Source organism: Rhizophagus irregularis, chromosome 10 (genome assembly GCF_026210795.1).
Source record: "Rhizophagus irregularis chromosome 10, complete sequence".
Classification (NCBI taxonomy): Eukaryota; Fungi; Glomeromycota; class Glomeromycetes; order Glomerales; family Glomeraceae; genus Rhizophagus; species Rhizophagus irregularis.
The window spans coordinates 2,157,869-2,182,547 of NC_089438.1; the positions used below are offsets into that span (position 1 = coordinate 2,157,869).

Here is a 24,679-nt window from a genome sequence, read left to right on the forward strand (position 1 = left end):
TGGCAGAAAAATTATTCCATTCCTAGTGATATTGCTTTTTATTATACTTGGATTTGCTCATGCATTTTTTATTCTTTTAAGATCAACAAAAAATGATGATGAAAATGATCCATTGAATCTTGCTGTTAAATACAATTCTGTTAATTCAGATGGAACTATAAATTCTAATCCTACATTAATTCAACCTCCTGATTCAAATACAAATATGTTTAATTATTTTCCCACTTCACTTTTAGCAATGTATTTACTTCTTATAGGTAATAACTTAATTTTATTTTATAATAACTCTAAAGTTTTAACTTCATGATTAATTTATTTATTATTTTTGAATAAAATTATAGGTGATTCTGGATCTTTATCACCATGGACATATCGTGAATCTCATACAATGACATTTTTATTATTTTTATTTACATTTTTCACAGTAATTTATCTTATGAATCTATTTATTGGTTTGCTTAATATGGCAATTGAAAAATATGACAATTATGAAGAATTCTTACTTCAAAAAGCAAAGGTATTGTATTTTTAATAATCATAATCTGATTTATCAGTTTTTTTTTTTTAATCATATTTTATTATTATTTTAAAAGGTTATCATGGAAATTGAATTATTTTACATGTTACCTCGGCACAAAAAAAAGAAAGAATGGTTTCCAGATTGGATGTAATGTATAATATTTGTTATTATTGAAATATTTATAATTAATTTATTTGTTAATTAAAATTTATTTAATTATTTCCAGTCATTATAGTATTCCTGCTAATGAGGTTCGTAAGTTCATTATAGCAATTGATAAAAATAAAACTGGATTTAAATTTGATCCACCGTTTATCAGTAAAAAATTAAGAAGTTTAGTAGATGTTGAAGATGTTGAAGATAAAGATAGACAAGAAGAAGAAAAGCATCAAGCACAAATAAAAAATATGGAGCGTAAACTTGAAGATATGCACAAATTATTAAAAGACCTTGAAATTTTTAAAAATGCAGATGATAATAAAACTAATATTTAATCAGTGGAAAATTTGATCTTGGATATTTTAATTAGTCATAACAGATAAAAAATTGAATTAAATATTGGCTGAAAGACATTAATTTAAAATTTTAACAGCAATAATATAAGGGACTTATTTACTGTCCGTTAACTTATTTAAAAATTTTTGTTGAACAGTTGACTATAAAGTGTTTAATTTTAACTTTATCCATTCAATTTCACTTTTCCTGGCTAATTATAGTGAGCTTTGATTCAGTTGCCATTCATAAAATAAACCTAACATCGATTAAAAAGCTTATTTGAAGTAATAACCGTTAACTTATTTAAGCAAAATTTCGCTGGTAGTGATATAGATAGGCGTAAAAATTTATTTCAGAAATCTAGTGTAGATGGGGCTGAGAATCTTATAGTTAACAATAGTGATAGAAACAAAATAGCTATAGAAATTTATAAGAAATCTGAGAGTAAAGAAAATAACTTGATGCTGGGACTCGCATTAAATGGTTTAGGATCCGCGTACTCCCTCCCTCTTTGATAGCATCATATAATTCGCTTGCTAACTATATCATTTTCTAATTAGCCATGTGTCTGAAAAATCAATAAAATTTCACCCATTTAGGGAATTTGAATCTAAAATTTTTTTCGTAAAATACCCTATTTATCTCTGTCAAGTAATAAATTCAAGTTCGCGACCATAAATCTGTAAAGTAAACCCCAATAACTCACAGCGTAACGGATCAACCTAATCAATTAGATCATCAATCGAACTGTGTGACAACCGATTTCAAAAGTGACTTGGGGGCAAATGTATCTTTCTTATACGTGTACGACATACTATCTTATACTATTATGTGACATATACGTCGTATAGAACATAGCACCTGATCATATAAGAACGATACATTTGCGACTTGGGGTGATTCTTTCTATCAGCTCATTTATATTATACTTACAGCATATCCGAATACTTCAACCGAAATCCTGAAAGCTGAGCCGTTTGACCGAAAAATAGATTTTTACATAAAATCCCGAAAAAATCGCTGACTATGATCAAGGTATCTGATGCCAAAGGCTACTTGCTGGTCCCACTGGGACATAGGTGACCTACTCGGTTGTGATGATGTTCGAGTGGGATGAGAAATCGATGATAAATTGGCTAATAAAAGACTATTACTAATCTTAAATCTTCCATGAAAAAAAGCAAAGGAATGTATTTCAATAAATATATTGTATATTTGTATTATAAAAATATATTTTTTATTAATAAATATTAGCAGAGTATATCTTATTAGTTATAAAAATAATCTAAAAGAGTTTTCCTATTAAAAAATATTGAATTATTGCAATTTAATATTTATAAATTTATTATTAAATTTTGCTTAAACATATAATGCTAAAAAAGTTAATTTTAAATGAATTGATAATTAAATAATTGATTTTTTTTAATAATTTAAAATTAGTTGATTATTACTAAATATAATATAATATAAAATGAAATATGAAATATAAAGTTATTTTTTTCAATAAAAAAAGTATGAAATATTGGCTAGTATTAAAAAGGTAATAAAACTTTAACTGGTACTATTTAAAAAGAAAAAGATCTATATAAATATTTTGTTTTCCTTGGGATTTTTTATATATATAATATGATTTTTATTATATAATGAGTTGTTTTCTTTCTAATAGTTTTTTTATAATTGTATAATTTTTTGCTTATTAATTAATTCTATTAAGTTTTCTATTACTTCAAATCACCGTCACCGTTGGCCAGAATTATCAAATTTTACCGGCACTATATTTTTTTAATGCTGGTCGATCGTCATAATTTCAGTCACCGGTGATCATCACCCCCGGTGATAGTTAGAAAAATTCTAATATTAATTAGCCTTTTTAGTATAGTATTGTCTCTCCAAGTACTCTTTGAGATCATAGTAAAAAATGCACTTAGAATTTATTTATAGAGAATAAAATATTAAGAGCTCCTATAAGTTGAAACCATGCTTACTGCTATAGAAGGTGCACTTATAGAGGTGCTACTGTATTACTTTTTTTTTGAATTTAAAAGCATATATATATATATATATAATTTGAGAATATTTTTATTTGGTCAAAAATTTCTTTTGTATAGATTTGAAATATTTGAGGTGGTGCTCTAATTGTTACATGAATTACGAATTAAAACTACAATATAACATAATCACGTTGAGGCACGCGACTTTTGCCTGATTTTTCGGTAAGTTGACACTCACAACTACAATCGTTCTAAAATTAGATTATTCTGCAAATCGGTTTCTCTACTTATTTAATCTGAATTTTGAAGTTTTCTAAGCATTAATTCATCAAACTAATGGGGTTTGAGGAATTGTTTGGTAAAAGCTCACCCGGCGTCCAAAAAGATGAAATTACTAATGCAAATATACGACCTAAAGTAAATAATAGTTCAATATTGGGCGCAGTAGGCCAAGCTTTTAATCAAGCAAAAAATCACGATAATAACGTTTCTGGCGAAAAGCAAGCCGTCATTAATGCTCACACTTTTCAAGAAAAATTAAAAGTTTATTCTTCGGAAATAACGGAATCTCCAGACCCGAGTGATACTTCTGATAATATGAGTGATTCTGACGAAACAGAATCGTCAGATTCTTCTATTACTAGAGTAGAAAAGAGTAAAAATAAAGTAAAAAATGATTTGAATTTAGAAAAGTCTACTGATGTTGATAAAGGAGCTCGTGCCAAAGTATCAGCCAATATGATAATTTCTGATTTTAGTAATTTGCAATTGCAATCTAAACATCATCAGGAACAATACGAAAATTCTTCATTAACTAGTCCTACAGCATGGATAGAAACTAGTAATGAATCAGGTCGTAATAACGCAGTACGACGGCCAAGGGTAAAAGCATCTACAATCTCTGAGGGGAATTTTAGTTTCCAATATAAAAAATCGAATATTGTTGACAATCAACCTCGTAAAGTTTCGTTCGATTCTAATTCCGATGCCACTCTTAGATCAGAACAAACATATGCTCGTTCTGATACTCGATCAGATGTCTCTTGGGGAAGTGACCCTGGAAAAACACTGTATAATAATAGTAATCAAATCTCGCCTCGACAGCCAAAAGTACGAAATACTAACTCCGATTTCAGTTCTTATTTATCACAATATCAAAATGATAATTACGTACATAATGTACATAATAATAACCAAAAAAGTTGGTCTGATGTCACATATGGTGGTCCAATAGAATCATCTACTATAGTATCACATTATAGTGATCCTGGACCTCGTAAGAAAATATCTGTTTCTGCACAAATGAATGTAAATAATGAAATAGAAGATTATGAGGAAGAAAATACAGTTGAAGACGATCAAGAAGAATTAGAGGAATTGATGAATATGTCCTCTAATCCAAAAATACAAAGAAAGGTATATCAACTATTTTTTTTTTTTAAAGAAAAAAAATTTAAATTATTTGAGATTAACTTTGTATACTTATCATTAAATTTTCGCAATGATAAAGTTCCTTGATCTTAAAATTGCCAATAAGTCTCTACTCACCTTAAATGGCACTTTAGAGGAGACTATCAAAAAGCAATCCTCTAATTTGAATACATTTGAATCGATGACGGATGTGCAACAACTTCAACTTGATCATATAACTAAAGTTGAAGAATTGATGCGTGAATTATCTATCAAAATTTCATCGCAAGAATTAGAAATAAGAAATCTAAAAAATAAATTAGAAGATAATTCGTGAGTATATAATATAATATTTAATTCAAGTTAGATTTGTTATTGTGTCTTTATTAAGTATATTTATTATTTATTATGATAACAACAGGGGAAAACAACAAAAGGTGAGTCTGTTAAATATGAATAACAAACCCAATGAAAAATTTATATTCACGTTGGGAAAGTTTTTGATCTTGGCTTCATTGTACGGAATATTATTTAATCTGAATTTTGAAAAAATATGGAATCTATTAAAAAGCCTACTAGAGTATCTTTATTCTATGATCCAAGAAACCTTCCAATGAATACACTTCCGAATATAATTTTTGATAGAGGTTAGTTCTTGTAATTCATTTAAGGTTATTTTCACTTTTCGAGTTTATCTCATTTATTTATTTATATATTTTTAGTTTACGAAGATATCGTAATTTTATTTTCGGTGGTAATTTCCCTGATTTACACCATTTATATTTTACCCATAATAGTTACGGCTAAAACAGTCAAACTATTGGCTGATAAATCTAGAACAAAAATTTGGGAAATAACTGGTTAAATTTGTATTTATATGTATTTCTATATTATTTTTTCCTTCAATATTTAGAATAATATTTTTTTTTATTCTGAATTTGTATAAACAGTAATAATAAAAAAACCAGAAAATAGGAAATGCAAATATGCTAATATATACGTATAAAACTTATTCGTGATTTAGTTATGATCTCGAAATTACTTTAATGTTATGTTCTTTTTGAAATGCGATGAATTCTTCCTCTTTGGTTTTGTAGGAATGAACAAGATTATTCATTATATTCTTTACCTATTAAAAATAATAACATAAATAATGCTTCTAGACAATTAACCAATTTTATTATACGCTTACCCCATCATGATTCGTTTGCAAAGCAGGTAACACGTCTTTTACAGTGCGTTCAAGCAATACTCCGTTGACCAAACGAAAACACTTCCGATCACCATTCAAAGGAGATAATGTATCTATGACTGCCCTAAGCAAACCAAAACAATTATTGAAACAAAATATATATATCATAAGTTTCATATAAAAGAAAATCTCACTTATGTTCGTCAGCTTCAGATTCTAACTCTCCGATCTTTTGAGCTATATTCTGTAGCTCTGTTTTCATAGTGTTAAACTGAGCCGTTATTTCTGTTTAAAATTTTGTTTCAATAGAAAACTTATATAAAAAATTTTAATTAAATAAAAATTTTACCTTGATCGGTGAGTTTCTTTGTTTTTGAGCTCGACATTGTTATTAACTACATTTTATGATGATTTTCGCAAATTCAATTTAAAAGTTGGTATCACGTGGAGATAATGCGATAAATATCTCATCTATTTTTAAAGTGAAATTATTTTACTCTTTCTACATGTCATCATCCGAATATGCAAAGTTTATTATTGCCGTCGCATGGGCTTGTAGTTCTTGGACTAAAGGTAAATCTATTTTCCAATATTTTTGTGTTTTGAATAATATAACTGACTACTTTTAAATAAACGGGGATAAATAGCATATTTATTGCTTTACAAAGCTAATGTTGGTGGCGCACCTTTGATATTTCGTAAAAGACTTTCTGAAGGTGAAAAAAAGATAGTGGCGTGTTTCCATATGCTGGTAGGATAAGCAAAATTTACATAACATGATTCGTTATTGAGAGATAATCAAAGATAATGTTTTAGGAAATAACTAGATAATGGGTTCATTAATGTAAAAATTTAAAAAGAATAATAATATTATGATTTGGTTTATAAATTATTCGACGATTATCACATTGTGCATGATATTTATCATTTCAGATTGTATACGCACTTTTGCGATGGTTGAAAATCAAGGTAATTAAGTATTTTTGAATACTTTTAATACTTTTTATATTATCATATTAATATCTAATTTATTTATAATCTCATTTAGTCTCTTCCTTCTCCACATGTCATTTCTCTTCCGCCACTTGTTGCTTTAATATCAGAATTATTTTGGTGCTATTTACCGACGTGTTTTATAGAAGAATCTATTCATTTTCTTCTTTTAAGACATTTTATGCATATCCGAAATTCTACGTGTTTGATTATCAAAGGACGACCAGTATTAGATGGCACAAAAGATGATGACTGTTGTGTATGTTATGGAGTTGGAATTGGGAATGGACCTTATTATTCTGATGATCCGAATATGGATTCATTAGGAGTTATTGAAAATTATTGTAAAGTCTCTCATCATGTAGCACATCGAGATTGTATGTTTAAATGGTTGGGAATTAGTGTTGTATCGCGTTTAGGATGGCAAAATTCAAATCTTAGATTAAGACCGATTCCTACTTGTCCTATATGTCGCGGGGAAATAATTTTTGAAGTTATTCAAAAGAACTTATTAGAAAAGGAGGAGATAATTGAAGGAAAAAATAAAAATAATTGGTTGCGAAAACTTGGTGCATTGATCAAAGATTGGCGTAACGTCATGGACTGGCGTTGGATCATCGTGAGGGTTGAAGTTACAACTGTATATATCTTAATGGTTTGGAGAATTTTGAAATGGAGGGAAAAAATAATACGAAGTCTTACCTATTATAATCGAAATTTAACAAATTCGTAAACTAGAAATAAATCGTAAGTAATTTTCGAAGATTAATCTACTGTGAATCATATATTAAATAAAATTTTTATTGATTTTTTTAAATAATAGTAATAACATCTTTTTAAAATTGCGATAATTAAATTTCTTTATAAAATTCGGAGATCTCCTCCTCTTCCTCAAAGGCGGGATCGGACATTTCTTGTGTGAACCACATTTCTCGATAAATACCGTCCTCTTTTTGCATAAGAACATCATGAGTTCCTTGTTCCACTATAGCTCCATCTCTTAATACGATTATTTTATCTTAGTATTGAAAATATACATTATATTAATTCAAATGCATTTAAAATAAAATTTAATATTAAAAAAAACAAAAATTAAATTATATACCCGCATCGGCAATAGAACTTAAGTGATGTGCAACAAACATGCTAGTTTTTTGACTCTCCTGAAGGATACTTCGGATATTAGATAAAAGCGATTGTTCAGTATGTGTATCCAAAGCAGAAGTCGCTTCGTCAAAAAATATTATCGGAGGATCTTTCAGGATTGTTCTTGCTAACGCAATTCTCTGTTTTTCGCCTCCAGAAAGCATTAAGCCTCGTTCACCTACGAGCGTTTTGTATTTGTCTGGCAATGACATAATAACATTATGTATACGTGCACGCTTAGCTGCGGATTCAACCTTGTCCCGATCAGCAGTTATCTGACCGTATGCAATGTTATGATAAATTGTGTTGTTGAAAAGGGAAGTATCCTGACATGACAGAAAAAAAAAGCTAAAAGATTATGGTTTAATTAATTAAATTAAATTAAATATATTATTAATTGAATTACTTGCGGCACAACACCGATGTTCGCTCTTAAACTTTCCAATGTTACATCTTTAATATTTTGTCCATCGATATATATGTTACCGCTCTGTGGATCGTAAAACCGGAAAAGTAATCGGAGAATAGTTGATTTCCTAATAATTTTTATTTTTAGATAAAGTGTTTTAATAGATGTTAAAAAATCAGGGAAATGTAAGTTAGCTAACTGAATAGCTAGAAACTAGAAGTTATGGAGAGGAACTCATATATTTCTAATTAGAATAAGAAATATATTGTGTCGTTTTAGCTACATATTACTGGATATATTGAAAAACATTGTAAGACTTACCCACATCCACTTGGTCCTACCACTGCAACTTTCTTTCCTCTAGGTACAGTAAAACTTATTCCTTTCAAAATTAAGCGGTCAGGGTGGTATCCAAATATAACATCTTCAAATTTTATTTCACCACCTTTATGCATTAAAGGTTTTGCGTTGAGTGAATCCTACAATTAAAATCTAATTTAATAATATCTGATTTACAATATATAGAAAATCTTTTAATCTCTTACAAATATACCTTGATAGAAATATTCACTCCTTGTAAATTGAACATAATGTCCATATCAATCAAACTTTGACGCAGTTCCCTATATACCGAACCGAGAAAATTGAGAGGTAAAGATAATTGAAATACGAGCTGGTTGACCATCACCAAATCACCGACCGTAAGATTCCCTTAAAGAAAAACTTGTAAGAAAATACAATGTGATTTCCAATAAAAAACCAACCAATTTAATGAGATACCTGAAACAACCCCTTGAGCAGCCAGAAACATCATAGTGGTCAACGCACTACTAAATATAATATTTTGTCCCGAATTTAGGAGGGAAAGAGATGTCGCAATTTTAAGAGATGCTTTCTCATATTTCTCCAAAGCCTTATCATATTGTTCTGTTTCAAATTTTTCATTATTAAAATACTTTACGGCTTCATAATTAATCAAGGAATCAACCGCAACTGTGGCAGCTTCATTATCAGCTTGATTAGCCTCTTTTCTGAATTTTGTTCTGTAGAAAAAAAAAAATAAAGAATAATTGAATAACATAATTAAATTTTTTAATCAATCAAATAGAGATATTGGTCAATAAAGCCACTGCTCTCAGTGAGGATAAGTTAAAGAAAAAAAATAAAATAAAATAAAAGTATTGCTTGTAATGGAATTAGTCATTCATAAAGACAAGCCTTTTCATAAAAAATTACCGCCATGATGTTGTTTTAATGGTGAAAACTGCATAAGTTAGCATTGTAAGTGCCGTAACTGTTGCAAAGTGCGTGCCATAATTATATACCTAATAATAATTATTATAATAAACCGTGTATTGAGATATAAATAATAACGATGTCAAAAAAAAAACTCACCAAAATACTACACACAATGGATATTTCCAATGCAGTAGGTATTACATGAAAAACAAGGGATGAAAGCAAAAAGCTTATACCTCTAAATAAAAAATTTATTAAAACGATATTCGAAGTGCAGCAATTAAATCGCAAATTTAAAATCGAACTTACTTCGTTCCACGATCAATAGCCCTACTTAAACCACCAGTTTGGCGAGATAAATGGAAATTTAAATCAAGTTGATGCAAGTGATAAAACACATTCCTAGCAAGCTTACGAATGGCTTTTTGGGCCACATTTGCGAATATTGCATTTCTTAATTCTTGAAATATAGTCGAACCAATGCGAGCTGCACCATCTATAAAGATCACGCAAAACAGAATTAAATATAACAATAATTTTAACTATAAGATATTCATTTGTACACTTGCATCCGATTATCATTGCTCCAGCAATCGTCCATACTGTTCCAAATTGTGACATATCAATATTTAAGGAGTCGACTACATGTTTAAAAAAAAATGGAACTTGCACATTAAGGAGCTAAAAACGATAATATGAAAATTAGTTATAATAAACTTTGACCAAAAAATTTTAATCAATTCTTACTTTGCCCGCAACCAACAATGATAAGGCAGTTACCACCCGAATTTTGACAGCCGGATCATCTTTTGGCCAAATATAACGGACCAGATTTTTAATAATTTTCCAATCTGTAGAAGTTTGTGTTGTTCTGATAGTCTTATCAATAGCAGCCGGGGGACGAGAAGCGGGTAGTGTAGGTTCTTTGAGTGATTTTTTTAAAGGGGCTTTCGTATTGACAGCAAAATAGCGAATGTTCCATATTGGCTACAAGTGTTATACATTGTAATATTCAAATTAACCATAGTAAAATCATAAACATTATTTAATTTATACTTGCATTTGAGATAACAGTTTGAATTTGTCCTCGTTTCCGACAATTCTTCAAAAATACTGTTGAGCAGCTAATAAGATTTGCTTTTCTGTTAACAATATAGTGTAACGTTCTTTTTTGTAAAAACTATTTTTTAATACATCAAAGTTATAAGACTTTATGAAAAAAGAAAACTAGGAAAATTCTTCAAGTAATTACTAACTGAGCTGTAAACTTTAAATTGAAGCGGTGTTGAAGTTGGAACTGTTAAATAGACTGTGACTCTTGCACTTAAATTTTGGTGCAAGGTTGTTGTAAGACCTCTAATTAACATTACGCCGTAAGTTAACTGTTCCGTTATTAAGAACGAAGAATTTTGCAGCTAGCAATCTTTGATTATTAACATCTTTCTCCGAGTCGCTGTTACACATCATTTTATCACATCTTATCAAAAAAATTTTGTATTTTCACATTTGAATTTTATCGTGAGAATGGGAAAAGAACGAGTTGCCAAAAAAGAGCGGCACAATCCTCTTCATGTTCAACTGCTGGAAGATAAAAAACCCGGTGCCAAACATACTAAGCCAAGGCGAAGTCAAGAAAAGGAAAAAGACGATGTATAAGAGTTTATTATTTTATTATTTCGAGTGTTCTTTTTTTTTTTTTTTGAATCAAATCTCAAACATATTACGTTTAGAAATATGTCGAACCAAGTCTTTCGCGGAAAATTCTCAAAATTGCAAAGGAACAACAGGAAGAACTTCAGGAAGAACTTGAGGAGGAGGATACTTTAGATAAAGGTCAACCCAAGTAAGAAAAGAATCCAATGACTATTTTATTACCTTATTAACAACTTATAATAAATATCTACGTTTTAATTTATTTTAGTAAGAATGATCAAAATAAAATATTTTCTTCAATAATCGAAAGTGAAAGTGAAGAAGATTATTCTGACGAAGAAGATTTTGATTATGAGGAATTGGTTAATATTATCGAAAATTTTACGTATTTTAATGATCTCTTCTTACTAATGTCGTATATTAACATGAATAGGAAATTGATGAAAAGGATCAAGAAATTCTAAAAAAGTTTTTGCCAAATGCTCCAAGGGAAAGGAAAACTTTGGCAGACCTGATTATGGAAAAAATTGAATCGCAAAATTTGATCAAGGATAAAACTTCAGGTTAGTAATTATTTGAATAATTTATGTAATACAGAAATTATTATTTAACGTATGTTGTATTTATTAGATGTAACGTCTCAACATCCGTCTATAAATCCAAAAGTGGTCGAAGTTTATACAAAGTACGTTGAAAATATCACATATTTAATAAGTATAACGAACGAATTAACGAAATTTGCAATCTATTTTAGAGTTGGCACACTTTTGAGGCGTTATAAGTCCGGAAAACTTCCTAAAGCTTTCAAAATTATTCCATCTTTGTCCAATTGGGAAGAAATTTTGTACCTAACTCATCCTGAAAATTGGACTCCTCATGCGACTTTTCAAGCCACGAGAATTTTTGTTTCAAATCTTAAGACTAAACAAACACAAAGGTAAGATTAAATGAGCACTGCTTAATGTTTATCTCCTTGCAAAAATAAAAGTATACGGAATAGTACTTGTATAATGAGTATATATACAATTTACATTACTTACAACAGGTTTTTTGATCTCGTCCTTCTTGAAAAAGTCCGAGATGACATTCATGAAAACAAAAAGCTTAATTACCATTTATATATGGCTCTCAAAAAAGCATTGTATAAACCAGCAGCATTTTTTAAAGGAATCTTGTTTCCATTGTGCGAAGTGAGCAAGAATTAAATTTTATAATAATAAGCATTATAAATTTATTTACTAATTACTACACACTTTATATTAATAGTCAGGTACATGTACATTAAAAGAAGCCGCTATCATTGGTAGTATAATCTCAAAAGTTAGTATCCCTATACTTCATTCTTCGGCTGGATTGTTACGACTTGCTGAAATGGAATATTCTGGACCAAACAGTCTATTCATCCGCATATTACTTGATAAAAAATACGCGCTACCTTATAAAGTGGTAGACGCGTTAGTTTTTCACTTTTTGCAGTTTAAAAATGATGAAAGGACGATGCCGGTATTATGGCATCAGTCATTTTTAGTTTTTGCACAAAGGTATATTTAACCTATTTGTTGCACGTCAAATTAGATTGACTATTTCTTTTTGATATGATTAATGACCAATAATAATTTTACAGATATAAACAAGATTTAACAACTGAACAGAAAGATGCTCTTCTTGAAGTATTAAAAGTCAAATCTCACGATCTTATAACGTCGGAAATCCGCCGTGAAATTATTAATTCTGTTGCACGTGGCGAAATAATCGACGATGTGGAAATGGAAATTATCTGATCGACTGATCACCAAAAAGGTTAAATAAGCAAATAATATAAATTCACGTATTTTATACGGAGCATTGAACCATTTTACGACACGTAATTAGTTACATAAATTTAAATGACTAAAATGTACATCATACACATCTGACATATTCGCATACAGCCAATAGTTAATTGACAACACTAAAATAATCTCCAACCAATAGAATAATGCCAACAATATATTTTATTTCGTATTTCAACATTATAAAAAGGTCTTTATTTAAGATACTTTTATCTCAATTTCTTTTGTCATAATTGTCCGGTTAAAAACTGCTGTCTATTTTCGATAATTCTTGAATATTTTAAAATGAAGAAAGCTACTTTCTTCAAATTTATTGCAGTGTTATGTTCACTGTTAATAACTATTCCTATTGTAATAGTAATTGCTGATGAGAAACCCGACGTTGGAACAGGTATAAAAATTAATTGTTGAATATTGTTCTCTCGAAACTTATAAGTCTAATATTATATTCCATGGATCGACAGTTATCGGTATAGATTTAGGAACAACTTATTCTTGTGTTGGAGTACACGTAAACGGAAGAGTTGAGATATTGACCAATGACCAGGGTAACCGTATCACGCCTTCTTATGTTGCCTTCACCGATGATGAACGTCTAATTGGCGATGCGGCAAAGAATCAATATTCAAATAACCCTAGGAACACTATTTTTGATGCTAAGCGGCTAATTGGTCGTCGCTTTAGCGATAAAGAAGTTCAACAAGATATTAGGCACTTTCCATTCAAGGTCATTGACAAAGATGGTAAACCTGTTATTCAAGTAACTGTAAAAGGCGAAGAAAGAATATTTACTCCTGAAGAAATTTCGGCTATGATTCTTGGTAAAATGAAAGAAATTGCAGAATCGTATTTAGGCAAGAAGGTTACACATGCAGTAGTTACAGTCCCAGCTTACTTTAATGACGCTCAAAGACAAGCCACAAAAGATGCTGGCGTAATTGCTGGACTTAATGTCCTTCGTATTGTAAATGAACCTACGGCGGCTGCAATTGCATATGGTCTTGATAAATCCGATGGGGAACGTCAGATTCTTGTCTATGATCTTGGTGGTGGTACCTTTGATGTTTCTCTCTTGTCAATTGATGATGGTGTTTTTGAGGTATTGGCAACTGCCGGCGATACACATTTGGGAGGTGAAGACTTCGACAACCGAGTTATTGACCACTTCGTTAAACTTTATAAAAAGAAAAATAAGATAGATGTTACACAAGATTTAAAAGCTATGGGTAAATTAAAGCGTGAAGTTGAAAAAGCCAAGCGTACATTATCTTCTCAAATGTCAACTCGTATCGAAATTGAATCATTTCATGATGGTAAAGATTTTTCCGAAACTTTGACCCGTGCCAAATTTGAAGAACTTAATAATGATCTCTTCCGTAAAACATTAAAGCCCGTTGAACAAGTATTGAAAGATGCAAATATTGATAAGAAGGATGTACACGATATTGTACTAGTTGGTGGTTCCACACGTATTCCCAAAGTTCAACAACTCCTTGAAGAATTCTTTAATGGCAAGAAAGCTTCCAAAAACATTAATCCTGATGAAGCAGTTGCATATGGTGCCGCCATACAAGGAGGTATTCTTTCTGGAGATGAAGATGTAAAGGAAATCCTTTTGGTAGACGTTTGTCCTCTTACACTCGGTATTGAAACAACTGGTGGCGTTATGACAAAATTAATTCCTCGTAACACTGTAATTCCTACTAAGAAGTCACAAATTTTCTCTACCGCCGCGGATAACCAACCTACTGTATTAATTCAAGTTTACGAAGGAGAACGTTCTATGACTAAAGATAACAACTTGCTCGGCAAGTTCGAATTAACAGGTATACCGCCTGCACCACGAGGTATACCGCAGATCGAGGTCACATTTGAAATTGATACCAATGGTATAATGAAAGTATCTGCAGCAGATAAAGGTACAGGGAAAACTGAATCGATTACAATTACAAACGATAAAGGTCGTCTTTCTAAAGAAGAAATTGATCGTATGGTTGAAGAAGCCGAACAATTTGCTGAAGATGATAAGTTTCAAAAGGAACGCGTAGAATCCAGAAATCAGCTTGAAAATTTTGCATACACAATCAAAAGTCAAATTTCTGATGACGGAGAACTTGGTAAGAAAATAAGCGATGACGACAAGAAAACTATTAAAGATGCAATCAAGACGGTTGAAGATTGGTTGAATGACCATTCAATTTCTGCGACCAAGGAAGATTTTGATGAAAAACGGGAAGAATTACAATCAATCGTTAATCCAATAACTACTAAATTGTATGCTGATGGTCAAGCTCCACCTTCACACGAGGAACCACCAAGGCATGAAGATTTGTAAAATAATAATAAATAATAATAGTAAATAATATAGTTCGAATCAACGTAGATCTACAAAAAAAAATAATTTTTTCGTTATTCATAATTATCATTTTATAAATTAAAATTTAGATTGTTGGATAATTCGGTTGCAGAAAAATGAACATTAAAAATTTCAACATTTTTGCATTATTTCAAATAAAATTCTTATGTTTAATAAATTAATTTATACCGGGATGATATTATTGGTGTGATACATAATTACGAAATCAAGCACGCATAATTTTGTAACGATTTAAGTATTTAATTCAGGCTTAAATATGGTCCCAAAATTTCCGAAATTACACCATTTCCTGGGCTGTAAAATTTCCAAAATGCTCCAAAGAAAAAAATCTTTTTTAATTAAAAATGAAAATTTTTTTTAAAAAGTATCAAGTTTTAATAAATAACTTTTTTCTAACATAATTGGTTCAAAATGTATAAGCACAACAAATATAAATGATATTTTAAGCAAACATTTGATGATATATTAAATATTTACCATTATTAAAAACATAATCAAAGAAAAGTATTTAGAATTATCAAAAATCTACCAGATGAAGTGTAATTATCCATACAAGATACATTTAAATCTCAACAACCAACTATCCAAGCAAACATTGACCAATTGACCTGCCCGATTGATAATGATGTTATTTATAACATTATTCATAGGCATTATAAATACCATAGAGAATCATATTTGTTAGGATTAAAAAGTCCAAAAGAATAGGACAAAATGACAAATAAATAAGATGATGACATAAAAATACTTATGCTAGAGAAGTAATTTATCAATTAGTAATATATTTTATATTAATTGCTTTATTACTAATTTTTATTTATATTTTATAGAAAAGATTGCATTAAGTGAATTATCAATCAGCCACAAAATAAAAATGGTCTAATTAAGAAGTTTTCTAAAAAAAAACTTCAACTAATTATAGATAATAATAGATTTTACTTGCAAGAGGAAAGTGAAACTAATTCAGATAACCTGAAAGACTCAAGAAGAATTGTAATTAAATGGCATTTCTTAACTGTATATTAATTTGTTTTATATATTAATAACAGTCTGCATTTATTTATTATTTTTATTATTTTTATTATTTTTTAAACTCATAAATTTTATGAATACAATAGAAGTTTGAAAAAGTATATAGAAGATTATTGTAAAAGCTGATACTTAAAAATACAAATACATAAATTGGAAAAGGATGAAGAAAAAAAGAAAGAAAAGAAAAACAATGAAAATAATGAAAATAATGATAATAATAATAATAATCAGAAAGTATAGTGAATATGATAAAGTTTATAGTATAATAAGTATATCAAATAAATAATTATTAATTTGTTATACATTTATACATAATTTAGTATTTAATAAAATATTAATTTATTATTAATTAGTATATATATTTATACATAATTCAATATTAATTTATTATTAATAATTGGTATATACATTTATACATTCTGAATTGTATGCTGAATGATAATTAATAAGCATCTTCCAAATGACTTCTAAATGGAATTAAAAATACTAATGGTTAGTTCATAAGTTCAATTCTAAAATTGCAGTTTTTAGCTAAAACTGAACTGTTCACAAAATAATTAATGTTAGAAAGTGTCAATTATAATTTATTTAATAATATCAAATACCGGTCATATCACGGATTGGCATAAAGACTTTTTTACTATAAAATTTGTATAACAGTAAATTTTTACTCCATCTCACATAATAAGATGATATAAAGTGGTAAAAATGGTTTTCATAATCTGGCTGGTTCAGTTTTTATTAAGGTTGCCTGCCGAAACTAAAAAGGAAATTCTGAAAGGTTTCGGCCAATCAAATCAAATGCCGAAAATGCCGAAATTAGGCCGAAACTCGGTCTTAATTTTGGCCAAAATTAAAATTCGGCCGAATTATGACATTGTGTCACGTGACGTTACACAAATTTCCAAAAAAGGAAATTTTCGTGTCGATCATTATTCCGGCCAGAATTATAGTATTAATGTTGGCCAATAATTTCGGCCAAATTTCGGCCTTTCGGTAAAAGTTTCGGCATTGTATAATTTCGGCAAATTTACTTTTAATTGCCTAAACTTTCAGTTTTAAAAAAGTTTCGGTCTTGGCCTAAACTACTTGATTTCGGCAAGCAACATTAGTTTTTATTAAGTTCTTAAAAAAAATTTTTTTATATTATTACAGACCTCAGACATTACATATACAACACAAAATAAGGCGAACTTTTTCGCAGATTAACCTAAATTTTACAAAAAAAAATCAGTTTTTTACAATTATCTCAGCATCCAGTAGTCTAATTTGTATAAACTTTTTTTGTTTTGTAGCTCTCATCAAGCTCTACAAAATAAAAAAAAATCTGCATGAATCGAATTACTGGATACCAAAATAATTGCAAAAAACGGAATAAAAAATGTCCAGGTAAGGTTGCTTGTCTAAACCTCTTCAAAATCCTACGATTAGTTTTGTCAAAATTTTACTATAAATTTATTATAATTTTAGTTTTGGCAGTTTTGCCTTTCTCCAAAGTTTCGCCAGTTTTTTAATATAAACTTTAATATAGTTTTGGCAGAATTTCACTTTTTGGCGAAACGCCATCTTGCCTAAACCCTTAGGTTTCAGCAAGTAACCTTAGTCCAGGGTCCTATTATTGTAAGAATTTTTTAAAAATTGAAAAAAAATTTCACATATAAAATTTTTGAAAAAAAAATTAAAAATTGGATTGTCAGATTTTTGATAAAATTTTTATATTATGAAAACCATAAAATCAAGTTTGTATGACCTAATATATACTAAAATTTTGCACATAAATTCAAAATATTTTAAAGTCTTTGTGAGTCAATTTTTATTGAAATTAGATATGACATATTGAAAAATTTTTATTAAACTTATTTATTATTTGATTACAGCATGTAATATATGTCAAATATTCTTTTTATGCTGTTAAAATTAAACTTATACATGTAATTTTTGCAATATTAATATAGACAAACTACATAAAACAACAAAAATCATGAATTTAATAAATAGTTTATTATTAAATTAACCTTTTATTTACTAAGCATTTTGATTCCTTGTAAAAAATTACATGTATTTAAATACTTTAAATAATATTTAGTTTTCATACAAACTTGCATTTAAGGGTTAAAGTCAAAAAAGTAGAAAAAGTTAGCTTAATATAAACTTCTCAAATAAGTGTTATTTTGTTAAATAAAAGTTGAAACAAGTAGGTAAAAACCTGAAGAATAAAAGTTTACTAAGGTCTATAAAGGTTTTACTTAAGAGAAAACTTTGAAACATTTGTGCTGTATAATTTTTTAATTAGTAATTGATATGTCATGTGACATGATCACTGAGTGATATTCCTTAATTGCCGATCCGCCTAAAAACGGCACTGCGTTACTAATAAAATTCGGGGATAATAGCGATAATAAAAAAAAGCATTTTTTGCATCTCGCGCGCGAAATAAGTTTCACCCATTTTACAAACAGAAATATCATAAAAACAATATTTTCTTTCATTTTATGACAAGTCATATTTGCCAAAAAATTTTATAATTATATTTCTGTAACTGGTTTTCTTCAACTTTCACTTGTTTTTAATAATAAAAATATTTTAAAAAAGCTTTTAAAACCAACTTTAGAAGCTAAAAATTATAGGTTTTTATTGTAAATAATGCAATATAGTAAAATGAAATATTGAAATTTCGTATATTTTAAGGTGTAAATCTGACGCGCGCGCATAGTAAACTCATTATTTTGCATACGAATGTATAACTTTTTTTTGCAAATTCGTTTTTTTCAAGTATTTTTTCAGTATATCATATGATTTTTTTTTTATAGTCAATATGTCATCTATGAGATATCCTTTTTTGAAGTTTGTGTTCTAGCACAAAATCGGCAAATTTAACCCCGAATTTTATTAGTAACGCAGTGCCGATTTTAGGCGGATCGGCAATTAAAGTTATATTTTTTTTTTTATAATAATAATGTTAATTTAGTGATTTTTTTTAGTGAAATAAAAAATCATATGATCAATGTATAAAAGATAAATTTTTTTAATATTTTATTTTTATTTTATTTTTATTTTTAATATAAAGACTGATATTGACAGTATGTAATTTTTTTAATATTTTAAAAATAAAAATACTATATATAAATATAAATCATAATTTTTTTTTTTTTTTTTTCTGCAATGCATTTAATAGTTTATTAAACAGTACAATGACTTTAGATATTACATATAGTAAATAAAAAACCCAATCTAATTATCTAATATAATTAACTACTAAACTACTCGTCATGTTATATTGAGTACCTCATGTATACACTGTCGGGTGAAGTTTTTGCTCAGAGGGTATAGTTTGTGTGAAATGGCCATTCTTAGCATAAATGCCCCTCTTTTTTCACAAGGCATTTATAGGACCTACTACATTGCAAAGAAAAAAAGATTATGTTAATAATGAATAAAACCCTAATATATAAATTCCATTCAGATCGATCTTTCTATGAGTGTTCTGAAAGTGTAGGGAAAAAGTAGCTTCTTCAAGAAATGCATTACAAAATCAGGACTGACTAGCTGTAAATAAAGCGAAACGTTCCCATTCTTGAAGTCAACTAGTGCAAGGTTCCATTTACTGTTTGAATGTTGCATGGTGTATAGAGAGATGGACTCTAACATCAGATGTTCGTTATTATCCATTATTAACTCCATCTAACCAGTCAAGGTAAGCTCTATCCAAATTTTTAAGAAAACGTAAAAAGATAATACTATAACTAAATCTAAAAAAATAACTAAAACATATATAATAAATGAAAAAAAATAAAAGAAATATAAGAAATAAAAAAACAAATAAGAAAATCTGGACACCATAGCATCGAATTTTGTCTTTATTCTTTTTTCCCTGAGGTATATAGGCACAGTTGAAGATAAGGTCTAAGGTCTTCACCAAAGGTTAAAGAGAAACCAGAGTCGGTTAGTTCCACAATATCAGATAAAGGTTAAACCAAACATTACACTGAAAAAGCTATTGAAATTCCGTAAAAGATAGTCCATTTCGTGAATTATCCTAAAATGGAAGTTTTCTTCTGAGTTTTGAATTATTTGTTGGTATACTGGCAATTTTTGAAAAATATCCAAGAATGTGTCAAGTTTGTGATATGTTCTGATCCAAAATACTTCAGATGGTGTTCTAATCAGGAGTCTTATAACTTGACGAATAAGAAACACTAGTGGATATATGTAAACAATAGATGTTGAAGAAGGTGTAAAAGGAGGTAGTTTAAGTAAGCTAGTTAAAGTCTTCTGAAGGTATTTTTGTGTAAAGTGCTTATGGTATTGTAAAACCGTCACATGTTTCTTGAAAAATGATGGTCTGTTGGTATAAAGAAAATTGTTGTAGAGAAAATCCACAAAGTTCTTGTTATTCAGGAGTTCGTTAGTCGCTTTTTTCATGTCCAAGATTTAGTTATTTCGCTTATAAAAGGTAGTTTAATATTATCCTTATCTCGTCGTAGTTCAAAGCTTACTTGTTCTGGGCGATACGCCTCTTCAGACTGTCTTGAGTTCAGGAACCCCACAAAGAAGAAAACTGCATAAGATGGAAAAAAAAATAAAGAAAAAAAAGTAGTTTTAATACTAAAATAAACCGCTACAGGTTTTTTGCTGTCAAGGTTTTACTTGAAGTATTTAAAATAAAATAAAAGTGTATAAACTATAAGCAAAAAAATAAAAAAATAATAAAAAATATTATTGAAAAATTATGGTATAAACATTTAGCAGAAAGAGTCAATATTATTCATTAAATTATTCAAAATCATAATTTTTAATAGTATTCTCAATAAATTAAGAAAAGAAACATTTTTTCTTTTGAAATATATGATTAACTAATTACATATCCGCCAATTTGCGGAATTTGCCAATCATTAGTTATGTGACGCAGTACCGATTAAAATCGATCAAAACCCATTCCTATGTAAGAAAAAATGTCAAAAAATATATAAAAAAACTTTTAAGACCTCTCCCAAAATATTTACCTCTTTAATCCGAAGTCAGTAGAAGGAGTTTTTAGAAAAAAAAGGAAAAAATATTATAAAGTTAGTTTATTAAAAAAACAAAAGAAAAACTTTACAAAATTCAGAATATTTAATGATTTAACGAAAAAAAATTAACTGAAAAATAATTAATAATAAATATCAAATAGATTTTAATTAAACAACTAATCAATACATAATTTAAATTCGCTAAAATATCGTTATTAATATTTAGAGTTATTTATTTATTGAAAAGATTTTTTTTGAATAATTTTGCTTTCTAAATAAATTTTTTCTATAAACTATAAAAAAAAATAAAAAAACAGCTCCAAGTTGTATCTAATATAAAATAATTACAAATATACTTGCAAAAATTTGCAATTTACTTGATGTAAAAACTGTTTGAAAAGTTGATGGGGGAGTTGATAGGGAGTTTAATTGGGAGTTTACGAAAGAAAAAAATTTTTTAACGCTACTTTTTGTTGAAGTAATTTCTTAATATCTGTCATATGATCATGTAGCACAAGTGTGCTCATTTTTGCAAAACTTAATTTACCTAATTTTTATTAAATTATTGTCAAATTCCTTAATTTAGACGAATTTTGTTAATTCTGCAGATTGGCGGATATGAGTTTTTTTGTCAGTTTTTTTATATATAACACTGACGGTTAACTGGTTAGTCTTGAAACTGGTAAAAACTGGTTATAATCGATTATAATCAAACTTTTGGTATTTTTAAATGGGATCCAAATATAGACTATCATTTAAAATTATTTGGTAAATATTAAATGAGATGATCTGAATATCATTTACCATATTTGCCTGAAAATAAGCAATTGATAATGTAGTCCAAAATTTATTATAATGCGGGCCATGTTGCTTATTTTCGGTGATTGCTTGTTTTTAGACAAATATGGTAGATATCATTTATATACCTAGTTGATCTCTGATTTGTCATTATCTGACTGGTAGAAAAGTTATGATTTATTTTTAAAATAGTTGTGTAATTTCATATTAGTTATACTATAAAGAATATATCTAACAAAAAAACTGAAGTATTCAATTTTGATTAATATAATGAATAATCAGAGTAAGATTTGCTTAAGCTATAATTAATATTTATTTTTAAGATAAAATATGGAAAAGAACTTTTAATTTGTTTTTATTTTATTATTTTATTTCAATAAAGACGATTCAATATGATAATACTTTTGTAATAAGATTGTAGCTTTCATTATCAAAGATCTATATACTTAAACTTTAAAGTTGTTTACTTGACTTTTTTATGTTTTGTTTAATAAATAGTATTCAATACTAGAATTACCTAACTTAATAGAAAATGCATAGTTATACTTTTTGCATATAGGTACAGTCACCTCAGAAAGTATTGTACAATTTGAAAATAAAGACAAAAATAAAAATAATCATATTTTTCCACTAGCATATGTATTACACCACCTTAATTTGAAAATTTGATATTTTGAATTTTTCAAAAACCAGTAAAAAATCAAGTTAAAAACCTGTTTATTCAACTCCTTAAATAAAAATAGAAATATATTATATGATTCAATATAAATAAATTACTTTAAAATCTATATTAATTTTAAGGAGTTAAAGTTATTACCAAAATAGGTATTTAAACTTGCTTTTTTACTAATTCTTAAAAAATTCAAAATATCAAATTTTCAAATTGAAAATCATAGGGTGGTCTTACAATTTTACAATTTGCTGTAATAAAAAATTTATATCTAGTTTGCTGGCAGCCTTTTCAAAAACAAAACTATTTAAATTTTTATTTTTCTTGAAAAAGAATCACACTTTTGGACAATATATTAGATCATTTCTAATTATTCTTTACTTGGTTTAAATCAAATAAATTTGTTGGTAAATCAGTAGTTGCAATTTTATTTAATTTTAGCTGATTTTTGGCTTAAGATAAAGGTTATAATTATTTTGCCACTTGCAGTTATCTTGACATCCAGTGATTCAAATTTAATGATCAAAAGCTCATTGGATTCATTTCATCAATGCAATATGAGTTAAATGGTGCTTAGCACTACATAACTCTAGAATTAATATATACTAATGTATGCATTAAAATATATTTTAGACGTTTTGGATATTAACCTGTGATATACTAATATTATACACATGATCTGACTATCATTTGATACCTTTCAATGAAACAAATTCAATGAACCTTTAATCATCAAAATTGGACTATTGATATTCCTAATTTTATGAAATTCAGTATGACATAACTAACATTTAACTTATCTTGATATGACAAATCCAATGAGCCTTTATTTATCAAATTCAGATCACTGAATGCTAGGATAATCATAGTGGTCGAATAATTATAACCTCTCATCTATAAGTAAGACTATACTTTTATGTAAGTGGATTCTTATAAATTATATAAAATCATAAAGGAGAAGTTTTATATAATATATTAATATCATCAGTATCAGAAATAAATATTATTTAACATATAGCATTTATATATATATATATATTTAATTTTTATTGATCAGACCTAGAATTTTACCAACTCTCTTTAATAGGAGTGATTAGGTTAAAGGTGAAGATACTAAAAATTGACTTTGAAGAATATAAAAAAAAGCTATAATTTTTAGAGCTTTACCAGAATTCTTAAAAAAACCTGTAAAACCGCCTACAGTCAAATCTTTATATAATGATATGTCAGGACATATATGAAATATCATTATACCGATATTTATATATCCTCACATATAGTGGAAAAATAAAATTTTATTGGTATATTAAGTTTTTAATAGTATATTGGTATATATCAGTATATCAATATATTTATCTATATAATATACATGCTGCCCAAATTATTTTGGGATGCTATAATTATAATTTGGGATGTCGTAATTCATTCAATTTATATATAATTTACTATGTAAAGTGCTAAAATAATTTGGGATGTCATAATTGAATTTGGGATTTTACTTATAATTACGGCAGCCCAAAATAATTTGGGTGGTATGTATACTATATAATCCTTAAAAAAGATCTGCCAATCAACAACAGCAAAATTTGATGCATAAACATCAGCCAAAAATTCCCCAAAGAAAAAGAAATTATCTGAACCTGAGGCTATTCAGATACTGACTGGATACAAACCTGTTGGAGAGAAGCAAGAGCGAATTTAAGACAATAGTTTATGATATCCCATATACCTGGGACCTGCTGAAAATTTTAGCAGAGTTAAAATTTTGGGATAATACTATCAAGTGTTCGCTCAAACACCAACACAAGTAACAGATTCTTTGAGTTAAGATAGCACTATTCTCATTTGCCTTTTCCAGTTTAATAACTATTGGATGATAGACCTGAGAGGTATACCCGTAAGATAATTTCCTG

General features: G+C 28.1%; 7 protein-coding genes across 7 annotated transcripts; 5 read left to right on the plus strand and 2 right to left on the minus strand.

The window, feature by feature from the left end:
- Nucleotides 1-238: 238 nt before the first annotated feature.
- OCT59_002000 (uncharacterized protein) lies at nt 239-1,014 on the plus strand (the record flags this gene model as incomplete). The annotated part of the gene is made up of 4 exons (XM_025316040.2): nt 239-257; nt 342-517; nt 594-667; nt 747-1,014. The coding sequence occupies 4 exons, from the start codon at nt 239-241 to the stop codon at nt 1,012-1,014; spliced, it is 537 nt and encodes a 178-aa protein (XP_025181399.2).
- A 2,245-nt stretch (nt 1,015-3,259) lies between these two features.
- On the plus strand, nt 3,260-5,406 carry OCT59_002001 (uncharacterized protein). Its single transcript, XM_025310536.2, has 5 exons — nt 3,260-4,422; nt 4,517-4,749; nt 4,838-4,853; nt 4,988-5,063; nt 5,139-5,406. The coding sequence occupies exons 1-5, from the start codon at nt 3,343-3,345 to the stop codon at nt 5,279-5,281; spliced, it is 1,548 nt and encodes a 515-aa protein (XP_025181397.1). The 5' UTR covers nt 3,260-3,342; the 3' UTR covers nt 5,282-5,406.
- On the minus strand, nt 5,135-6,007 carry OCT59_002002 (uncharacterized protein). Its single transcript, XM_025325385.2, has 4 exons — nt 5,958-6,007; nt 5,803-5,893; nt 5,609-5,732; nt 5,135-5,545 (listed from the first exon to the last, which is right to left on the minus strand). Exons 1-4 carry the CDS (start codon nt 5,992-5,994, stop codon nt 5,441-5,443), a joined length of 357 nt encoding a protein of 118 aa, XP_025181396.1. The 5' UTR covers nt 5,995-6,007; the 3' UTR covers nt 5,135-5,440.
- A 107-nt stretch (nt 6,008-6,114) lies between these two features.
- Nucleotides 6,115-7,441, plus strand: OCT59_002003 (uncharacterized protein; the record flags this gene model as incomplete). Its single annotated transcript, XM_025316038.2, has 6 exons — nt 6,115-6,181; nt 6,256-6,359; nt 6,542-6,577; nt 6,657-7,191; nt 7,340-7,348; nt 7,425-7,441. The coding sequence occupies 6 exons, from the start codon at nt 6,115-6,117 to the stop codon at nt 7,439-7,441; spliced, it is 768 nt and encodes a 255-aa protein (XP_025181395.2).
- Nucleotides 7,442-7,452: 11 nt separating this feature from the next.
- Nucleotides 7,453-10,762, minus strand: OCT59_002004 (Iron-sulfur clusters transporter atm1 mitochondrial; the record flags this gene model as incomplete). Its single annotated transcript, XM_066144194.1, has 13 exons — nt 7,453-7,619; nt 7,707-8,073; nt 8,154-8,283; nt 8,478-8,635; nt 8,710-8,867; nt 8,937-9,199; nt 9,393-9,481; nt 9,552-9,633; nt 9,705-9,891; nt 9,965-10,076; nt 10,143-10,382; nt 10,456-10,575; nt 10,652-10,762. 13 exons carry the CDS (start codon nt 10,760-10,762, stop codon nt 7,453-7,455), a joined length of 2,184 nt encoding a protein of 727 aa, XP_065995379.1.
- A 146-nt stretch (nt 10,763-10,908) lies between these two features.
- On the plus strand, nt 10,909-13,096 carry OCT59_002005 (uncharacterized protein). The gene is made up of 9 exons (XM_025316037.2): nt 10,909-11,045; nt 11,126-11,238; nt 11,317-11,410; nt 11,482-11,611; nt 11,679-11,733; nt 11,803-11,985; nt 12,094-12,238; nt 12,315-12,589; nt 12,673-13,096. The coding sequence occupies exons 1-9, from the start codon at nt 10,920-10,922 to the stop codon at nt 12,827-12,829; spliced, it is 1,278 nt and encodes a 425-aa protein (XP_025181392.1). The 5' UTR covers nt 10,909-10,919; the 3' UTR covers nt 12,830-13,096.
- OCT59_002006 (uncharacterized protein) lies at nt 13,077-15,680 on the plus strand. Its single transcript, XM_025316036.2, has 2 exons — nt 13,077-13,271; nt 13,345-15,680. The coding sequence occupies exons 1-2, from the start codon at nt 13,166-13,168 to the stop codon at nt 15,213-15,215; spliced, it is 1,977 nt and encodes a 658-aa protein (XP_025181391.1). The 5' UTR covers nt 13,077-13,165; the 3' UTR covers nt 15,216-15,680.
- The last annotated feature ends 8,999 nt before the right edge of the window (nt 15,681-24,679 follow it).